Raw genomic sequence first — 18,890 nt, 5'->3', positions numbered from 1 at the left:
CTCCCTCTCGGCCAATAGGTGCCCTCTCCCGCCGCCCCCACCCCCTTCCAGCGGCCTCCCTGACCAGGAGGCGGTGGGCGGCCAGAGGGCCATGCGGCGGGGGCGACGGGGCAGGCCCCACCTCCTGTGCCCTCCCTGCCCTCCCTGCCCGCCCTGCCCGGCCGCGGGCCACAACGGGGGGTCGGAGGCGGAGCCAAAATCGGGGGCGGAGCCCGGCGGCCTGGGGGCGGAGCAGGGTGGCGGGCAGAGCGGTACCTGCGCGCGAGCGCGGCGGGGCCGGGGCGCTGGGCAGCCTGCGAGCTCGAGCTGCCAGTCCCGGGGCCAGCGGGGCCATGGACAGCCTGCGCCGGCGCTTCGAGCTCTTTCTGGAACAGAGAAACTTTGCCACCGAAGCGCTCGGAGCGCTCGAAGCCAGGACCGGTGTCGAGAAGCGGTATCTGGCCGCGGGTGAGCCGTCGGGGCGCTCGCCCCGTTGCACCCACAGGCTCGCCGGGTCCCTGAGCACAGAGGTCGCAGGCCAGGCCCTGCTCCCTGGGCCGGGTGCAGGGGTCCGGGCCGGGCGGGGCGCGGCCCTACTACCCGCCGAAGCGCCCCACCCGGGGAGGGGTCTCGTACCCGGACCTCGGGTCTCCCGCAGCCCCTGTCCTGAGCTTGCCGTGCGACCTCGGGCGAGGGCCACCCTTGGCTGCAGCCTCGGTCCCCGCCGTCCCGTGTCCTCTCCCTCGTCACCCTGGGTGCCAGCCAGCCAAGTCCGGTTCTTCCGGTTGTCCAGCGGGTCCCGGGGGACAGGGGGCGATCCAAGTGCTCGCGTGTCCCCCGGGCCCTTCCCACGTGGACCCCAGCCGGGAGGGGACGCTCCTGCCTGCCGCCCTCCCCCAGCTCAGTGGCTTTGCACCGCTGCGGGTCACTGTTTGTTGCCTTGGGCTGTTTGACAGCTGTGATGGGGCCGGAGGAGGGAGAACCTGAAGCCCTCATTGTCGGACCATTTTGGGTCTTTTTATCCTGGGGACAGGAGCACAGGAGCGGCCCTGCTTGGTTCCGAAACTCTAGACAGCATAGCATATGACTTCTTCGAATGCCTTCCAATTTTTGCAGTACTGAGGTCCCTGCCTTTCCAGGAAGTCCCTTCCCGTGAATGAATCACAAGGGCCCACACGGCGGGCTCTGCGGGGAGGGCCCTGCCAGGTGCCTTGAGAGTCTGTGGCCCGTTTCTGGCCGTCCACCTTCGCCCTATTTCCCTGCCAGCTGGAGGGTTCCCACACCAGCCAGCCAAGGACCTCCTGAAGCCTGTGCCCAAATCCCTGCAGGGCCCAGGCTGTGCCCGCCCGGGCCACAGGCCCCTGACCTCTGCCCTGACTTTCCACATAGCTGGGACCTGTGGGTGGGGAATTTAGGTCACAGAGCAAGCAGGAGGAAAGTGGCAGGGAGAGGCCAGCTGGGGAGGCTGGGTGCTAGCAGGGGGAAACTGAGGCACAGGGAGCCAGGGGCCTGGTGGGAAGCTGCTCCGTGTCTGAAGTGTCCCCCGTCCCCGCCCCATCCCATCTGTTGCTGGTGTCTTGCAGGCACTGGCCCCTTGTGTCCAAGGTCATCCACCTGCTGCTGAGGTTGCAGGTTTAGAAGGGATTGAGGGGAAGGGAGGAAGAGCCCCTCCTCCCCTAGTAGCAGTCCCAGCGAAGGGCATCCCCTGCCATCAGGCTCCTTTCCCTGATACAAGGACCCTTGGGTCACACCTGCCCCACATTGCCAAAGCCCGCGCCTCCCAGGGAACAGAGGACACAACTTGGAGAATACAGTGCTGGAGGTGACGTGGCCTCCTAGGGCTGCTCCTGCTCTGACCTCAGGCCCATAGGGGGATGGAAGGGTGGGGGTGACCCGGGCTCTGCCCTTTGGTCCAGAAGTGCTTTCCAAACCTCCCTGCAGATAACAGTCTCTGGGGAGCAGGCAGGAGGCTGTCCAACCTCTCTGGAGCTCGAAGATTTCCCACATGGCCTTGAACAACCCACAACCGACACCACAGTCTGTGGTGTTCATTGTTGAGTGAGATAAGGGGAATAAGGGGGCCTTGAGCCCCACAGACAACAAGCACTGAATTGATGGCGCACTTACCAGTGTGTTTTTCAGGGTCAAGTTCAGGATAGGGGCTGAGCTCCTGCCCCCTGTACTCCCTTTTTTCTGAACCTGCATTGCCTGGCATGTTTTAGTAGCCAGAAGTTCACATGTGGGACAAGTTCTCTAACCCACAGCAACCCTAGCATGCAGGGGACCTTTAGAGATGGGGAAACTGAGGCTCCTTGCAGAGACAGCTTCACTCATTGTCAAGCAGTGATCAAAAGCAAGCAGCCCTCCTAGCTCTAGGGGACCGGGATGCTAGGCTTTGCTGCCTCCCTTTAAGACAGAGGCTGTCTGGCTGGGGAGGTAGCTCAGTGGTACATACAGCTGCCTTACAAGCGCAAGGTCTTGAGTTTGATTCCCGGTACCAAAGTCTCTCAAAGTGGACAACACTGTACCCCATGTTTGATGATGTTTGGGGACTTCTTTTTTCTCCCCAGTACTGGGGATTGAACCCAGGTCTTTTGCACTAAGTTATATTGCCAGCCCTTTTTTTTCCCCTACATTTTGAAACAGGTGCTCACTAAGTTCCCCATGCTGGGTTTGAACTTGAGACCCTCCTGCCCCAGCCTCCCAGAGTGTTGGGGTGACAGGTGTGTGTCACCACACCTAGCTGTTGGGGACACTTGTGGTTGTCACAACTGGGAGTGTTCCTGGCACAGAGTGGGTGGAAATGAGGGATACTGCAGTAACCAGGACTCTCCCCAACTGGCTGAACCGGCCTCGGATGGTAACAGTGCTGAGAGGAGAGACCCCGAGTGCAGATAACAGATAAATACACTGTTGCCTTCCTCTGCTCACCAGGAATCAAACCTTACTGACCCATAGTCTCACTTTTACATTTTTTTGCTCTATCACTTAGATTCAAACACTGGCCTCTTGTTCCAAGGCCCTGCATAGGTTGCAGATTATCACTTATTCTTTCAACAAATGTTTATTGTGCAGTTCCTTTGTACCCACCCCACCTCTGAGCCCTGGTTCCAAGCCAAGGTCCCCACCCATCCTGGGGGAGCTCACAGCCCCGTGTAGGAGACCAAGCACCAGGGGCTCTCACTGGAGATGGGGGAGAGGTGCAGGGCAGCTCACCCATCCTGGAGGTGTCATGGAGGCACCAGGAAGGAGGTGAAGGTTGCGGACTGCATCACAAGGGTGCTCACGCTCTTGCCTGGCACTTCTTTCTCCTGCAGGAGCCGTCACTCTGCTAAGCCTGTATCTTCTCTTCGGATACGGGGCGTCTCTACTCTGCAATCTTATCGGATTTGTGTACCCCGCATATGCTTCGTGAGTGCCCCATCTGCCCTGGCGGGAGGGTCTCTTGGGGTTCCCAGATGGCCCCTGAGCCCGCTCTGCCCCTCGCAGAATCAAAGCTATCGAGAGCCCAAACAAAGAAGACGACACTGTGTGGCTGACCTACTGGGTGGTGTACGCCGTGTTTGGGCTGGCAGAGTTCTTCAGCGATCTTCTCCTGTTCTGGTTCCCTTTCTACTACGCGGGCAAGGTGGGCAGGGACTTGGGGATCCCGGCAGCAGGTGGTCACCCACTGTGGGGACCACTGGAGGGAGGAGCAGGAGGCTGGGCTGTGGCGTACACAGCGTGACCTCATACCCCCCGCAGTGCGCCTTCCTGTTGTTCTGCATGACCCCCGGGCCCTGGAATGGGGCGCTGCTGCTGTACCAGCGGCTCGTGCGGCCGCTCTTCCTAAAGCACCACGCGGCCGTGGACAGCGCCGTGAGCCAGCTCAGCGGCCGGGTCCTGGACGTGGCAGCCGGCGTAACCAGGGACGGTGCGTTGCTGGAGCGCGCCCGCGCTCTGTCTGTCTCCCTGAGTCTCCACTCGAGCTTCAGCCTGCCTGTGGGCCTCAGCCTGGCTCCCCTCCCGAGTGTGACCCCTCTCTCGGGCACAGTGGCCGCCCCTCTGTGTTCCGTGGCCCCCCTCGGTCTCCTTCTTACTGTCACCTCTTTCCCCCATGCTCTCGGGACCCAGTGCTACGGGCTCTGGCCCGCGGCCGGGCGCTCGTCACCCCGGCAGTGGTGACAGAAGTCCCCACCGCCCTGGAAGGCAACCGTATGTAACAGGAACCGGGGAGGTTGGGCTGGGTGCGTGCGTGTGTGCGGTGCACATGTGTGAGCCTGAGTGTGGGTGTTTTCTGCGTGCCGACCTGTGTGCTTGTGTGCTGAGTGTGTGATGTGTGTGTTCCAGTGTGTGTGTGTGCCAGCGTGCACGTGTGTGCATATGATGCTCTGTGCACTTGTCTGTGTGTGCCCGTGTGTGTGCACATGTGTGCCTGTGTGTATTGTGAGGGTTGCATACATGACTATGTGTGTGTGAGAGCATGTGCACACATTGGGGCATTGCATGTACAGGTGAGCATGTACATGTGCGACTGTGTGTGTGTGCAAGATGCATGTGTGCACACATGAGGCCATGCATGCGTGTGCGACTGTGCATCCGAGTGTGTAATGTGTGTATTTTGCACATGCAAGCATGTACAAGTGTGGATGAGTGTAGCAGTGCGTGTGGGTGCCCCTGTGAATGTACAAGTGCACACGTGTGCACGTGTAAGTGTGGATGCGTGCGTGCGTGCGTGTGCAGTCATCCATGTGCACAATGCTTCCCACCTCTCATGGTCCCCTCTCCCCTCCTGCTGACCATGCTTGGCACCGAGGCCCGAGTCCCTTTCCTCGGCTGCTCAGGGGCCCCAGGACTCGTCCAACACCCACCTCCTCACCTGCCCTCTCTCCGCAGCCCCACCAAGCTCGAGCCCGCCCCAGAAGGGCAAGTGAAGCTGCCCTCCCGCTCCAGCGTGGACATCCCAGCTGGTGAGAAGGGGCACACCGCCAGCCCCCAGCTATCCACGGAGGCCCCCGCCGACTCTCCGACAGAGGCCCAGCCCAGCCACTCCAACCTGGGCAAACCCCCCTCCCGTGCACCCCTAGGCCAGGCCCGGTCTCTGGCTGGGCCAGGCTCAGGGTCCCGGAACCAGGTGGCTTCCTGCTCTGCCACTGGCTCCCAGCTGCCCAGGAAGGCCCAGGGCCCGGCTCGGGGGCCAGGCAACCCGCCCAACCAGGCCCTGAAACGCCCTGGGGTCTCTGATCATCCTTCAGGGTCCTCCCCGCCAGCCACTTCCAACCAGGAGCCTGCAACCACCCAGCCTCCCAGCGGTGCCCCCAGCCCTGTTCAACGCCCCCGTGAGCCCGGGGACCCGGCCCCGAAAACCAGCAGGCAGCCTCAGGTGGAGGGGCCCGTGCAGCCGGCTGGCAGCTCCTCAGAGCCTGAGCAGAGTAGCCCCAGCCTCTCTGAGTCCTCACTGGACATCGTGTCTGAGTCCACCACCAAGCTCACCTGCCACTGGCCATGCTATAGACCCCGGCTGCGGTGCCCTCGGCACTGCTGCCTGCTGGAGCACTTGGCCTGTTAGAGCCCCTTCTTCATCTGGCCTGCCAGGCCCCCTAAAACACCGGGCCAGTGCGGAGTGCAATAAAGTAACCGCCCAGACCCGCGCGTCATCTGTGCTGGGGCGCCCGGGGGCTCAAGCGTGAATCCTGGTGGTGAAGGCTGGCTCCATTTTGCAGAGGAGGAAACAGAGGCCCAGGGAAGCAGGTTCATCCACTCTGGGCCTCCCAGGGGCCCCATACAAATGCAAACCAGGAAATCTTTGCCCTCACCCAAGTGGCTGTCTCCCCGCTCTCCTGAATTTGTGGTCAGACGTTGTCTTGGTTACTTTTCTGTCATTGCTGAGACAAAATACCTGACACCCAAAATTGAGGAAGGAAAGGTTTATTTAGCTCACAGTTTGTGGAGGTTTCAGTCTATACTTGCTGGCTCCAAGGCAGAGTGGCACATGGCAGAGGGCAACAGGTCATGGTGGCAGAAAACAGCAAGGGCAGCAAGAGCAAAAGGAGGAGCAGCAGAGAGCAAGCCTCTTTCCCTCCCTTATATTGTATGCAGGCTCCCCGCCACAGCGCAGGTGTAGCGCTCACACCCATGATCCCAGCATTGGGCCATGGATCAATAAAAAACCCTAGAAGCCCGCCTCATGACTACATGAGGCTTTGGGGGACATCTGGACACCTTAACAGACAGACGCATTCTGTGAATCTCTTTTCACTGAGCTGTACTGCAGACTTTGTTTTTATTTTTAAATTTTGCAATAGGGTCTTACTAAGTTGCTCAGCCTGTGCTCAAACTTGCAGTCCTCCTGCCTCAGCCTCCCAGAGTGCTGAGACAGGCATGCGTCATCATGCCAGGTTTGAACCCCCTTTTTAAAAAAACTTGCAGAGAAGGGAAGCAGAGGAGAGACACCCTTTGCGGCTCACGGAGGTCCCCCAGAAAGAATTGGAGCACTAGAGTTTGAGAGCCCTGGAGGGGAACCGAGAAAACCCTGGCAGGGAATGGGGATGTGAGGTGGGAGGGGCAGGATGCCATGGGTGGGGTCGCGACCAAACCGGCAGCACTTGAGGCTTCTGCGGGAGGAGGGAGCTGGGGCTTTATCCACCCTGCAGTAGTCGGGGGCGTGGCGCCTGGTAGGCGGAGCTTAATCCAGGCCACGCCCCGGGTGTGCGGAGTCTGGGGCTGAACAGAGCCCGCCAGTCCCCCAGCATTCGCGGAAATTGCAACGCTGTCGGTGATCATGGTGGCGTTGGCTGCATGCTGCAATTTCGTTTTGGTTTTGTGTTGTGAGGCCAACGTGACAGTGATTACAAACCTGGCAAAGGCAACAAGAAAGAAAGGTGAGAAGCCTATTTATATGGATGTAGATGCAACAAATCTAAGCACAAAAAAAGAATCAAATCTAGCAGTGTATTAAAAAAGAGACCACCCCATGTCCAGGTTGGGTGCCATGGGGCACTGGGGTGTGTGTATGGTACTGGGAACTGAACCCAGGGCCTTTGGACAAGCTACACACAGCCCCCTGATTTTTTTGCAGGGGGGGTTTGTTTTGGTTGTCTTGTTTTTGGAGACAGGGTCTCATTAGGTAGTTCAGGCTGCTGCCCTTGAACTCACTATGGAGCCCAGGTTGGCCTCAAAGTTGCAGCACTCCTCCTGCCTCAGCCTCCCAAGTGCTGGGATTATAGGCATATGCCACCACCCCTGGCCACCCCAGCCCTTTTAAAAATATTTTTATTTTGAGACAGAGTTTTGCTAAGTTACCCAGGCTGCCCTCAAACTGGAGTTCCTCCTGCTTCAGCCTCCTCCTGAGTAGCTGGGATTACAGGCCTGGCCACAGCACCCAGCTGGGGAGGTGCAAATTGAAATGATTAATATATAACAGGTCAGGGGTACAGAAATAGCACCGAGGAATGTGCAGAGGAGAAGGGAGCCTGCTGAGAGTTGGGGTCTGGGTCTGCAGGATCTGCAAAGGCCCTGTCGCAGCTCGGAGTCTGGTGTTGGGAGAGCAGCGAGGAGGCCCCTGTGGCTGCAGCAGAGGGAGCGGGACAGAGCGAGGCGGGAGTCCTGGGGGTGGGCGCCTGGGGAGTGGAGTACAGGGGAGGACTTTGGCTCTTACCTGGGAAGTTGGCTTTATCAGAGGGCATTAATGACTGTGGGTAATCGTTAATGAGCCCCACCCTGTGTCCCTGCACACTCCAGCTGTTGCTCCTTGCCCCGCTGGTCTGAAGAATGAGGTTTCCGCCATGGCCCCTGAGAGAGGATCGGGGGGCAGGCTCTGCACCCCTTACCTTTGCCCTAAGGGTGGCATACACCTGTGATTCCAGCTGCCCGGGAGGCTGAGGCAGGAGGATCATAAGTTTGAGGCCAGCCTGGGCAGCATAGGGAGATCCTGTCTCTCAAAATCACAAAGGGCTGAGGGTACAGCTGAGGGCCGAGGGCTTGCCCAGCATGCTCGAGGCTGGGCTCGGCTCCACCCCCAAGACCCACCCCATGTAAATAGGCCCCAGCTGTACCCCGCAGCAGACAGCCACTGCCTGGCCAGGTGAATCCACCCCAGGAGGATAGGTGTGTAGGAGGCACCCCTGTCTCACCAGGTGGAGGTAGTGCCCTTTAGTCCTTCATTTTTTTTCTTTTTGGTGGGGTCCTGAGAATTGAACCTGGGGCCTTCACATTGAGCTACATCCCCAGCAGTTTTTAGTGGTTATTGTTTTTGAGGCAAGGTCTTGCTAAATTGCCTGGGTTGGGCTCCATGCGATCCTCCTGTTTCAGCCTCCCAGAGCCCTGGGTTGACGGACATGTACCACTGTGGCTGGGTCCAAGTTTTCTGTCAGAACATGTGCCAGCCGTAGCACCCTCCACTGCGAGTGAGTGGCCACCTGCCCCTCCTGGAGCCCTCAGCCATGAGGCTGTCTGAGGCCAGGTAGTAGCTGCTGGGGCATGGGGCCCCCCTGGACCAGCCGCCTGGGGCTTGAATGGACACTGCTATATCCAAGAGATAGGAGATCAGGGATTGGGGTCAGCCCCATACAAGTAGCAGGGCCTGTGCTATCTGCAGAGAATTAACAACAACAACAATAACAATACTAATAATAGCAATAATAAAAGTTTCCAAATTTTATATGTTTGCTGTTGTCATCAGCAACTGGAATTCTGCAATTCTGCTAATAAAATACTTCTCACTAGGTGGAGCATGTTGACACATGCCTGTTGTCATTTCACCTGCCTGGGAGGCTGAGGCAGAAGGATCCCAAGTTCGAGCCCAACCTGGGCAACATAATGACTTAGTGTGAACCAGTCAGAAAATAAAAACTAAAAAGGGGTTGGGGTGATGAGTGTTTGCCCCGCGTTGTGGCGCCCCTGGGCTCCATCTCCAACCAATGCTATGTGAGGGGCATAGGAGGCTCTGCAGTGTGAAGCGAAGCTGAGCAGTGCCTGTCCGTGGGGCCTGGAGACATCTGTCCCCTACTCCTGGAGTGGGGCTAGCTGTGTGGTGGCTCCTGCACCCCAAGCTGTCGCAGGCATCAGGCCACCATGCAGGGTCCAAGCCTGAGTGGACCCAGCACGTGACCCTGCAAATGCCATGTGGGGTCTCCCGGCAGGGTGTCGCATTTTCCTGCACCAGGAACAGAGCGGAGGAGGGCACAGCCTTGGGTACCAATAAGGGAGAGACAGCAAGGACAGTCCAGGGAAGCCCGACGGTGGGCGGGGCTTGACGTCAGCCCTGGTCTAAGGACAGAGTTTGAACGGCTTGGGAAAAGGCCCAGCCGGCCACGCCGGTGCATCGAATCCTTTCACCGCCAGGGGGCGTCCAATCCCTGCACATCACCCCAGAACCGCACTTCAACTTTCTGGGAGTGTTGAGGTCTTGGGCTGTCCCCGAGCGGCCAGGGTCACCGAGGACTATTACATAAAGTAAGGAAGGGACCATCGCTCCCCCGGGCCAAGCTTGCCTGGGTCGTTCCAGGGAATACTAAGTGGTCCCTGTTACACAGTAGGTGCTCAACAAATGCTCCGTCTAGGACCGCACGACGGTGGGAGGGGCTAGGGAAGCGCGGTGGGAGGGGTTTACAGGCCACTCACTAGCAGCCGGGGAAACTGAGAGACCCACAGAGGGGCAGGGGCGAGTCCAACGACTGCTTCCCTCAGTGATTCCCCCCTCTGCCCCGCAGCCCTGCTGGCTGATTTTTGGAGGAGGCAGCCGTGGCCAGCGGCCACAAGAGACCTTGTAGAGGAACGAGAGACACTCAAGTGATCTGCTGACCCCAGGTTCCCTGGGACTGTCACCAATCACTGTTCCAAATGACAGCATGGTCACTCCAGCAGGGGTGAGGCTAGGGGAGGCCCTGGGGTGCTCCACAGAGGAGGGCTCACTGAGCAAGTACCTGACACCCCACAGCCCCTCATGTGTTTCCTGTCCTCTCCCCACACAGGGTGGGACATGCCGGGGGTGGGGGGCTGACCAGAGGAGGAAAAGGTGTGTGTGACAGTATGTGGGCTTCAGGGGCACGGCTGTGGCTCATTCTACCCAGCTGTCCCTGAGTGTGGCTGGGTATGTGACTGGGGTGCTCTTGCTTTATTTTGGCTTGTTTTTTGAGACAAGGTCTCACTGTGTAGCCCAGGATGGCCTTGGACTTGTAACAATCTTCCTGCCCCAGCCTCTCAAGTGCTGGTGTTACAGGTGTGCACCACCACACCTGGCTTGTTTTCTTTAAGTGCTTGCTAAGATTAATTAAATAGGAATAAACATAGTGATGGGCCCAGCCAGGATGAGGTTTGAGCTTCCTAGTAACCAAGTCAAAGGGGGAAATCAGTAGTTTATAGTGCCTGGTTATGCATGTCTTCAAAGGGAGACATGCCTGTTGGTGAGCGTCTCTAAATTCACAGAGGTGGGTTGTGAGTGGCAGAGAGAAAGATTAAGGATGAGGGCAGAGTGTCAGGGAGTTAAACACAGAGGAGCTTTCTGGTATCCAGGGAAAAAGGGGAAATTGATACATTACAATACCTCAGCAGGTACGTTTCCCTCTGGGGCATGCTTTTTTGTGTCTCTAACCATGTGACCGCAATGCAAGATGAATGAAAGCCCACACAGAATTTCTGAGTGTAAAACTACTACGAGCCTCCTGACAGCCAAGGTGAGAGGGGAAATAAGAGTCAGGGTCTGCTCAGTCTCAGAGTGTCCTCTGCAGTGCTGCCTGCTCCTGGCAGTGGATCCAGCTGTATGCAAAGGTGTCCGTGTATGACAGAGAATCACATAGTTGCAAGTGGGAGATACTTCTGAGCTCCCTGGACACCAGGGTAAGAGGAGAAATATGCTGGATTTGAGCCTGGTCAGGTGTTTCTTGCAGTTTGGGCCATTTGGGGCCAAATGTGTTGAAGGCCCCCTCTAGGAACTCAGACAGGGCAGCGCCTGGCCGCCAGACGTGCCCGGCTGTCTTCTGCAGGGCTCCAAGGCCGGGCATAGCCAGCGTGTGGCAGCAGCAGCCGGTCCTGGGTACCATCGGGGCTGATGAGGCGTCGGACAGCCAGCAGGTACTCCCGATGTGGAGCCAGCGGTGGGCAGGGGCAGGGGCCGGGCGCCCACACGTACTCGCGCATCCGCAGTGGCGAGCGGTTCTTATAGATGAGCAGAATTCGCACCTCGTAGCGGGTCTCCTGGGCCTGGCGGTGGGTGCCCAGCACGCGGGCCTGGAACACTGGAGGCGGGTGGGCGCTGAGGTTGCCGGAGACCCCACCCTGTGCCCGTCCACACCGGCCATTGCCAGAAGAGGACAACGAGGCTCAGGTAGGACCTCACAAAGCTCTGGGAGCTGGGAGTGATGGTGCGCGCCTACCATCCCAGCACTTGGGAGGCTGAGGCAAGAGAATCACAGCCAGTTGAGGGCAGTCGGGGCTGCACACTGAGTTCAAGACCAACCTGAACTACATTAGGGGGACCCCGTTTCACTGCCTCCCCAAATGGCCCTAGGAATGGGTTCTCACCAAAGTCGCTTCCGCAGTAATGTAGCAGCCGGTGGGCGCGACCACGGGTGTCAGGGCAGGGTGGGCAGGGACCTGTGAGGGGGCAGCGCTGTGAGGGGCACAGGCCTCGCCCCTGCCCGCCCCACCCTGGCGTGTGCACCTCACCTGGGGCCCGGGTTGGGGCGCGGGCCGCGGGGGGTTCAAGGAGCTGAGGCGGCTGAGGATCCACCTCACGGGGCTGCGGCTGCCGTGGCGCCCAGCCCAGCACCTGCGCCTGCGCCTGGAAGGGGCCGTAGCGCTCGCGAGGAAGCCAGAACTCAAACTGGACGCCGGGATTGGGCTCCCGCAGGAGGACCTGGGGAGGAGCGGGGCTGGGAGCTGCCGGAGAGCAGGGCCCCCCCACCCCGCACCGGCCCAGGCTCCCCACGCAGACCCCCGCCCCCCTCCCCCCAGGCCCGCGCACACCTGCAGGAGTAGGTCTTGTGTGGTGGGCCCGGCCGCGTGCAGCGTCTCCTCGGGCCCCGCGGCGCGGGTGTAAACCACGTGGGTGCCCGCAGCCTCGTAGGTGCCCGGAGGGCTCACTGCCCAGTCCCCGTTGAGAACGTAGCGCCCATCACCGCCCATCAGCGCTGCAAAGGAAGGCTCGGCTGGGATCCAAACCACTGCCCTCCTGGAGCCGGCCCCTCCCCTGCCTCAGTCTCCCCAGCTGTGAGGGGAGCGACCACCGCCAGCAGGGCGCCTCCTCCCTCTGACCCTCTGGTACCCAGGTGGTTCCGGCTCCGCTGCACCACGCGAATGTGTCTGGCGCCCGCGGGAATCAGGGTCACGTTCCAGTACCCGGCGAAGGCACCTGGGTGGGAGGATAGGAAGGTGTTGGGATGCCCGCGGGGTGGGTGTGAGTGGTGATTTGAGGATTAAATAAAATACTGCAGGAAGGGAATTAGTCAGTGTACTGGTACCCAGAAAAAACGCTCCGGGAATGTTCAGCGTCACAAGGATCGCTAACGTGCGGCAGGGAAAGCGTTAAAACCCCATCCGTTCTGGGGAGGGAGAGCCAATCTGCCAATGACCAATCAGAATGAAGGACCAGAGGGGCTGGGCCGCAGATTACCCAATCAGCACGGGACTCCGATTCCGGGTCCAGGGCTCGTTAAAGACCCCGCTCTAGATGTGTATGCAGAGAGGACGGGGAGGGTGGTTACCAGCGTCCCGGAACACGCGCTGCACGAGGAGACATGTGTCGTTGGCGCCGCCGCAGAGGCCACAGCGGTCCTCGAGGGCGCCGGAACCCAGCACCCCGTCACAGCCGGCGCTCTGCAGGAGTGGTGGACACGCGCGAAGTCACAGATTGGGGAGGGGCTATGCTGGCAAAGGGTGGGGCCTGAAAGCAAGAAGCTGGGAAGGAGCCGGTGGAACTTGGGGGCGGGGCAGAGGGGCGGGGCCTGGAAGCAAAAGCGAGTCCGTGAGGGGGACAGGAGGTGGAGCCTAGGGAGGGTGGAGCTTGAGAGGGGCGTGGCCTGGAGCAGGGTCTGAGTGGAAAGTTGGGCCCTGGAGGTAGAAGGATGGGGTGCAGCTCAGAGAGGGTGTCTGGGGTGGGAACCTGAAAGTACAGGTTGGGCCAGAAATGAGGACCTAGGAATGAGGGCGAGAGTTAACTGAAGCACTCGGAGAACGACGCTGGAGGTGGGGGCAGAGGAGGGCGGGGGCCTCAGTGTGGTGGGCGGGGCCTGATGAATAGGGGCGGGGCCTGGAGGGAGGAGGCTTGGTGGAGCCTGGCGGGGGTGGGCCCGTGAGACCAGTCTGGATGAGAGAGGTGCCGCCTGAAATAAGTGAAGAGGACCTAGGGGTGGGGCCTGATAGTTAAGAGCCAGTCCCGGAGGGAAGTGACTGGGGGTGGAGCCTAGGGAGGGGTGGAATCTACAGAAGATGGGGGTGGGTCCTGGAGGAAGGAGCGTGGGGGTGGAGATTAGAGAAAGGTGGAACGGAGGAGGGAGAAGTGGCTGAAGCCTGGAAGGAGGGGCGGGGCCTAAATGTGGGGCGGGGCCTAAGTTCTGAGGCGTAGGCGGCTGGGCGGGGCCTAGTTATGGGGCGGGGCAAGTCCTCACAAGGCAGCGGCCAGCCACGCAGAGTCCCTGGGCTCCCGGGCTGCAAGGCGTGCCGTCCAGTACGCGGCCGAAGCTGTGGTAGAAGGCTTGCCCCTCAGCCAGGCAGTTGAGGTCGCACTGGTTGGGCGCTATGCACAGGGAGAGAGAGTGCTGGGAACCCCTGTCAGAGCTCAGCCCACCCTAAGCCGTATGGGTGGCCACCGCTCGGGCAGGTGGGGCCCTAACATTGAGCTGACGCTCGTTGTGAACATCCACGTCTCTTCCTTCCTTCTTGTATTCATTCTACACACTCATAAAGTAGTCACTATTTTATTTTTCTCCCTTCTCCAGTACGGGGGCTGAAACTTAGGACCTTTGCATTGAGCTCCGTCTGCAGCTCTTCTTCACTGTTGTTTTGAGACAGGGCCTCACTCACTATGTTGTCCAGACCGGGCTCAAACTTGCAATCCTCCTGCCCCAGCTTCCCAGAGCGCAGGCTTTAAGCACTCATGATTTCCTAATCATTGTTGAGAGTCCCGGTTTGCAGCACCAGGCTGAACTCACTCAGTTCCCCGGTCCCTGTGCCCAGCAGGGCTCAATATAAAGTGTCCAGTAGAGCGCAAGGTCGTGAGTTCGGTTCCTGGTCCCGGAGAAAAACCAAAAAAAAAAAGTGTCCAGTAGGAGCCAGGCGCGGTGGCACATGCCTGTAATCCCAGCACGAGGGAGGTTGAGGCAGGAGGATTGTTGTGAGTTCGAGACCAGCCTGGGCTACAAAGTGAGCTCAAGCCCAGACTGAACTGCATAGTGAGACCCTGCCTCAAAAAGACAAAAAAGCCTGCTTGGGTGGGATAGTGGTGAGCATAGCTGCCTTTCAAAAAGACCAAAAAAAAAAAAAAAAAGTCCAGTACAGAGTCCCACGGGCCTCAGTTTCCCCTTGTCCCGCGTCATCGGATCACACCCACAGACGGACAGCACTGAGCTCTGTCCTGGCCCCCTGGGTCCCTGTACAATCTGGCTGGCAGGCCCTGCCTGGAACAGAGCCGAACTGGTCCCGAGGGGCCTCTGTGGGGATGGAGTTACCACAGGGAAGGGGAAAGCAAAGGATCGAAACTACGAAGCTGACAGGGGTTTTTGCCACCCCAGGCTCTTATCTGCGTGTCTCGCCGTGCCGTGGTGACGGAGGCTGCTTGTCTTCCTAAAATCTGGAGGCGTGCTGCCCCGGGCACACAGTTATATAACTCGCTATTTTCAGCTCAGTGCAGCAACATTTCCCGTTACTGGCATAAGTTTGAGCACCATGGCCCTCCAGAGAGAGAATCCTCAGTCTGAGGTCTGATCCTGTGCAGAATGGACCCAGCTTCCTTCTGCCACTGCTTAATGTGACACTTTAACAACTCCTACATATCCTTCAAAGCCCTGGCCTTAATGCTCCTACTCTGTGCAACCCTCCGAGTCTTTCTCTTCTCCCTGTCGGAAATGGGTTGTTCATTCCGGATCACTAGAGGGCCACTACTCACCCCCATGGAAGGGCACCCATTGGTAGGTTTCCTGGGTGCCCAGAACAGGGCGGCCATTGTAGAGGGCACACTGAAGGTCTCGGAAAGGCACAGCCCCTGGTGAGCAGTCCTGAGGGCAGAGGTGGGTGGGTGAACCCCCGCTTCGCCAAGCCCAGGGAACCGGTGGCAGCGTGGCCAGCATGCTCGGGGCCACAGGCAGGACAACGAGGGCTTCAGGGCCGGCTCAGGGAAGGGGGCGGAGCTTACTGGCAGCTGGCAGAGGCGGTACTCGTGGCTGTCCCCCGAGCACGGTTCTTCTCCTGGAAGCCTGGCGGGAACGGGGCAGCCTGAGTGCAGTCGGAACCCCCAGGGACTCCCTCCCAGCGCTGCCCTGTCCACCCTCCTCCCCCGCAGCCCCACCCGCATTCCAGCAGGATCCCTGGGATTAAAGGGCACAGCCTTGTGGGCGGGCCGGGGGCGTGGTCAGGGCCCGGCGTGGCCCGCGGGAGGACTGGGCTGTAACTCTGGTCCCGCCCCTCCCAGCCGCATCCTACCCCCTCTCACCGGATGCAGCGGCGGCTGCGCACTGAGACGCCCCGCCCGCACGAGCTGGAGCAGCGGGTCCAAGACCCCCATGGCGTCCACTCTCCGGGACCCTACTTGGGGAGACAGAGGCGGGTCGACCTGGTGGGGAGCTGGTGACTCCGCACCGCCGGCCGTGTCCCATTCCCTCTGGCCCCCTTACCTGAGCACTGCCCCCCAAGCTGCAGTTTAGAAGGGTCCATAGCAAGAGAAGGAGATTCTGCAGGGGGCGGGGCCTGGGGGAGCAGAGGAGGCCCATGCAGCTGGCCCCCGCGGGACAGGGGCCGAACCCCATCTCTGCCCTAGAGGGCTGTGCGATCTTGGCAAGTAACTAACCAAACCTCTCTGAGCCCTTCTCGTCTCTGAAAAAAAAAAAAAAAAGAGGTAATCCTAGGAGTCCTCTTACAGGGAAGTTTCCAGGGTTGGTTTGATCAAGTAGGGCACAGATCCAAGGGAGTCAGAACGTCATGTGAACCAGGACTGGTGGTGCAGGTCTGTAATCCCAGCACTCTGGGAGGCTGAAGCAGGAGGATCGTGAGTTTGAGTCTAGCCTAGGCAACTTAGTGACTTAAGAAGACTCTGTCTCAAAAAAAAAAAAAGAAAAAGAAAAAGAAAAAGGCTGGGGTATAGTTTTGTGTGATAGTCCTAGGTTCAATTCCCCGGGGCCAGAACACACACACACACACACACACACACACACACACACACTGCATCTGTTATTGCTGTTGGCTATGCATTAGTATATGGTGCACATAGTAGGTGCTTAATGTTTGGTGATTGAGGGGTTATAAAGGGCTCCCAGGGTTGAGGACCCCTTACCACTTTCCAGGTCCTCATTGCTTCTACCTTCCTGTGTGGCCACAGGCCAGCCACTCCACTTCCCCAGGCCTCAGTCTTTCCATCTGTGCAGCTGGGACCAGCTGGGGTCAGTCCGTGATTCTGCGAGACCCTGCAGACAGTGAGGCGATGGGGGCTGGGTCAGGAGCTGGATCCCTGACGGGGAACCCTGCAGCTTCGTCCCAGCTTCTCGGTCCCCAGGCCCTCCCGGCAGAGGGAGCCCCCAGTCGGCACAGCAGGGAGGGGTGACCTGGCTTGGATCCAGCTGGCACCTCCTGGCCTCATCCACAGGGGTGTGGCGCATAGCCAGGGGGTCTGCAGAAAAAAGGGGAGGGGGAGGCTAATTGGGGGCCTCGGTTTCCCCATGTCAGGAGAGGGAAGATGTCACTTGCCACGCACGCCCTCCTTGAAGTTACTGCTCATGGCGCAGAGGGTGACCAGAAGGCCAGCTGCCTGACTGCAGGGAGGACAGACACAATGCTCTCTGGCCCTTTCCCCGGCCTTGTACAAAGTGGGGGGCAGGCTGGGGCCCATCTGGATGCACAGTCCCTCTGAGCCTCGGTTTCCCCAGCTCTCAGCCCATCTGACTCTAATAGTCTGAGCTCTGTGCACCCCGGGGCTCCGGGTGGCTTCAGAGGGTGAGAACGTGAGGCCCTCAGGGTGAATCCAAGGAACAGGCCTGGAATCTCCCTCTAGGACCACAGCTGTGTGGCTACCGGCATCTCCGCCCCTTTGGGCCCCAGGAAGCAGGAGGGAAACTGAATCCTGAACTGGGGGAAGGAGGGGAGCTTGACCCTCAGACAAAACCCCAAAGGGATGCCAAGCACTGGGGTGGGGGTCTGGGTGATGGGAAATGGGGAGCTACAAACCACCCTCCTCACTGCTCTAAACACTCCTCCTCCCCAAGCTGGTCGTGGTCGGCATGCCTGTCATCCCAGCACTCTGGGAGGCTGAGGCAGGAGGATCCCATATTCCAGCCCAGCTTGGTGATTTAGTGATTTAGGGAGATCTTGTTGCAAAATTATGTTTAAAAGGGTAGAGGATGTAGCTCAGTGCAAAGGCCCAGGGTTCAGTCCTAGCACTGCAGAAAGAAAATATACTCCCCAGAGGAGCAAGGCACCTTTCACCCATATTGGCTGCACCCTATGATTGGCACAGCTATCTCTGGGCAAGTTGCGTCTCAGCTTTCCCCAGAGGAAGTGGGAGCACCGAGCTCACTCCTACCCTGGGGGTGGGTCCCCGTATCACCCACGGGGCAGGTGGGCGGGTAGGAAGAGGGACTTACCGGTTGCGCAGCGGGCCGGCTCCGGGTACCCCAGGCGAGCGGAAGCTGCGGGGCGCGGGGCGCGCTGGGGAGGGTAGCGCACTTCGTGCGCCCCCGCGCGGTGTCCCGGCCTGTGGGTGCAGGCGACCTTGGGACCGGGCGCCGGCACCCGCCACCCCGCGCTGCTATTCCGAGCGCGGCGCTCAGGGCCCGGGAATGTGCGCGACCCAGGTCGCCACGCCCCGGGTCGGCTCGTCCCCGAAGTCGAAGTCGGGATGGTGCCCCTACTGGGGTCTTGGCCCCCGATCCTCCCACTCCCCCTGCCTGTGGGGCCGTCCTGGACGGTAAGGACACCCCGGCGCGTCTGGGCTCCCCACGATTCCAGGACTCTCCGCCCCCGCCCGCGCCACCCCCAACTAGGGCCCCCAAGCAGTGGGGAGCGGCTGCGCCCCAGGCTGGCGGGCGGAGGGGGGGGCGGAGAGACCCTCCCAGCTGCATTCCCGGGCGCTGCTGTCACTGGGACGCGCCCCACCCCGCCTCCGCCTGTTCTGCCCAGCCGCCTGCCTGCCAGACCAGGTCCCGAGAGTCCTTGCCTCACGGCCCCCACCTTCTCCGACCTCAGTTTCCCCATCTGCGCAATGGGGTCGCTGGGGGTCTCTGCCGCAAAACTTCCAGCTGCACTTCACCTTTTTACACTGACTCCCAGTGACCAGGAACTCCCGACCGCAAGCCTCCCACCACGCCACCCTGTCCAGGCCCAAGAGTGAGCCCCACCCCCCGCCCACTCAGGGACTAGGTTGGCGCCGGGTGCACCCACTCGCTTCTGGCCACTGCGACCCTTGGGCGACCGCTGGAAGGCGCGGCACCGAGGGGGCGGTGAATGGAGCATCTTGTAGCCTCAGGAAAAGGGGCTCCCCCAGGTGGCTGGCCCAGCTCTCTCCACCCGCAAGCTGAAAGCCTCTCAGAGCAGGGTGACCAGTGCATTAACTGAGCACCACTGTATGCCCACGCAGCTGCTGAAAGCCTGACCAGTCACAGGCGCGGGAGGAGGCTGCCTCTGCAGTGTATCAGCTCACTCCCTGCTCAGGGCAAGGGTCAGGGAGGTTCTCACTGGGGAGGTGACTGTCACAAAGGTCACAGGGAAGGGCGGCCTAGCTCAGAAACTGCATG

The 18,890-nt window shown here is 60.0% G+C and overlaps 2 protein-coding genes across 6 annotated transcripts; one reads left to right on the top strand and one right to left on the bottom strand.

Annotated features, from left to right (window-relative positions):
• The first annotated feature begins 247 nt into the window (after positions 1-247).
• Positions 248-5,604, top strand: Reep6 (receptor accessory protein 6). Of its 4 annotated transcripts, none has more exons than XM_005415100.2 (6): positions 248-447; positions 3,297-3,390; positions 3,469-3,607; positions 3,724-3,892; positions 4,855-4,928; positions 5,214-5,306. In XM_005415100.2, the coding sequence occupies exons 1-5, from the start codon at positions 333-335 to the stop codon at positions 4,890-4,892; spliced, it is 555 nt and encodes a 184-aa protein (XP_005415157.1). In that variant the 5' UTR covers positions 248-332; the 3' UTR covers positions 4,893-4,928; positions 5,214-5,306. The 4 variants fall into 4 exon arrangements, with proteins under 4 accessions (XP_005415157.1, XP_005415154.1, XP_005415156.1 ...); XM_005415097.2 differs by lacking the exon at positions 5,214-5,306 and adding an exon at positions 4,093-4,173 and having other exon boundaries at positions 4,855-4,984; XM_005415099.2 differs by lacking the exon at positions 5,214-5,306 and having other exon boundaries at positions 4,855-4,984.
• A 4,986-nt stretch (positions 5,605-10,590) lies between these two features.
• Positions 10,591-18,431, bottom strand: Adamtsl5 (ADAMTS-like 5). Of its 2 annotated transcripts, XM_005415096.2 has the most exons (15): positions 18,328-18,431; positions 17,742-17,851; positions 16,707-16,771; positions 16,439-16,568; positions 15,783-15,981; positions 15,602-15,693; positions 15,305-15,365; positions 15,059-15,167; positions 13,563-13,690; positions 12,660-12,771; positions 12,221-12,307; positions 11,923-12,086; positions 11,623-11,812; positions 11,479-11,550; positions 10,591-11,192 (listed from the first exon to the last, which is right to left on the bottom strand). In XM_005415096.2, the coding sequence occupies exons 5-15, from the start codon at positions 15,912-15,914 to the stop codon at positions 10,891-10,893; spliced, it is 1,449 nt and encodes a 482-aa protein (XP_005415153.1). In that variant the 5' UTR covers positions 15,915-15,981; positions 16,439-16,568; positions 16,707-16,771; positions 17,742-17,851; positions 18,328-18,431; the 3' UTR covers positions 10,591-10,890. The 2 variants fall into 2 exon arrangements, with proteins under 2 accessions (XP_005415153.1, XP_013365641.1); XM_013510187.1 differs by lacking the exon at positions 18,328-18,431 and having other exon boundaries at positions 11,623-11,737; positions 17,742-18,236.
• Positions 18,432-18,890: the final 459 nt, after the last annotated feature.

This window comes from Chinchilla lanigera, unplaced genomic scaffold (assembly GCF_000276665.1).
Source record: "Chinchilla lanigera isolate Chin_1 unplaced genomic scaffold, ChiLan1.0 scaffold00363, whole genome shotgun sequence".
Lineage (NCBI taxonomy): Eukaryota > Metazoa > Chordata > Mammalia > Rodentia > Chinchillidae > Chinchilla > Chinchilla lanigera.
Note: the sequence above shows the minus strand (reverse complement) of the source record. Positions and strands in the feature narration are given on the sequence as shown.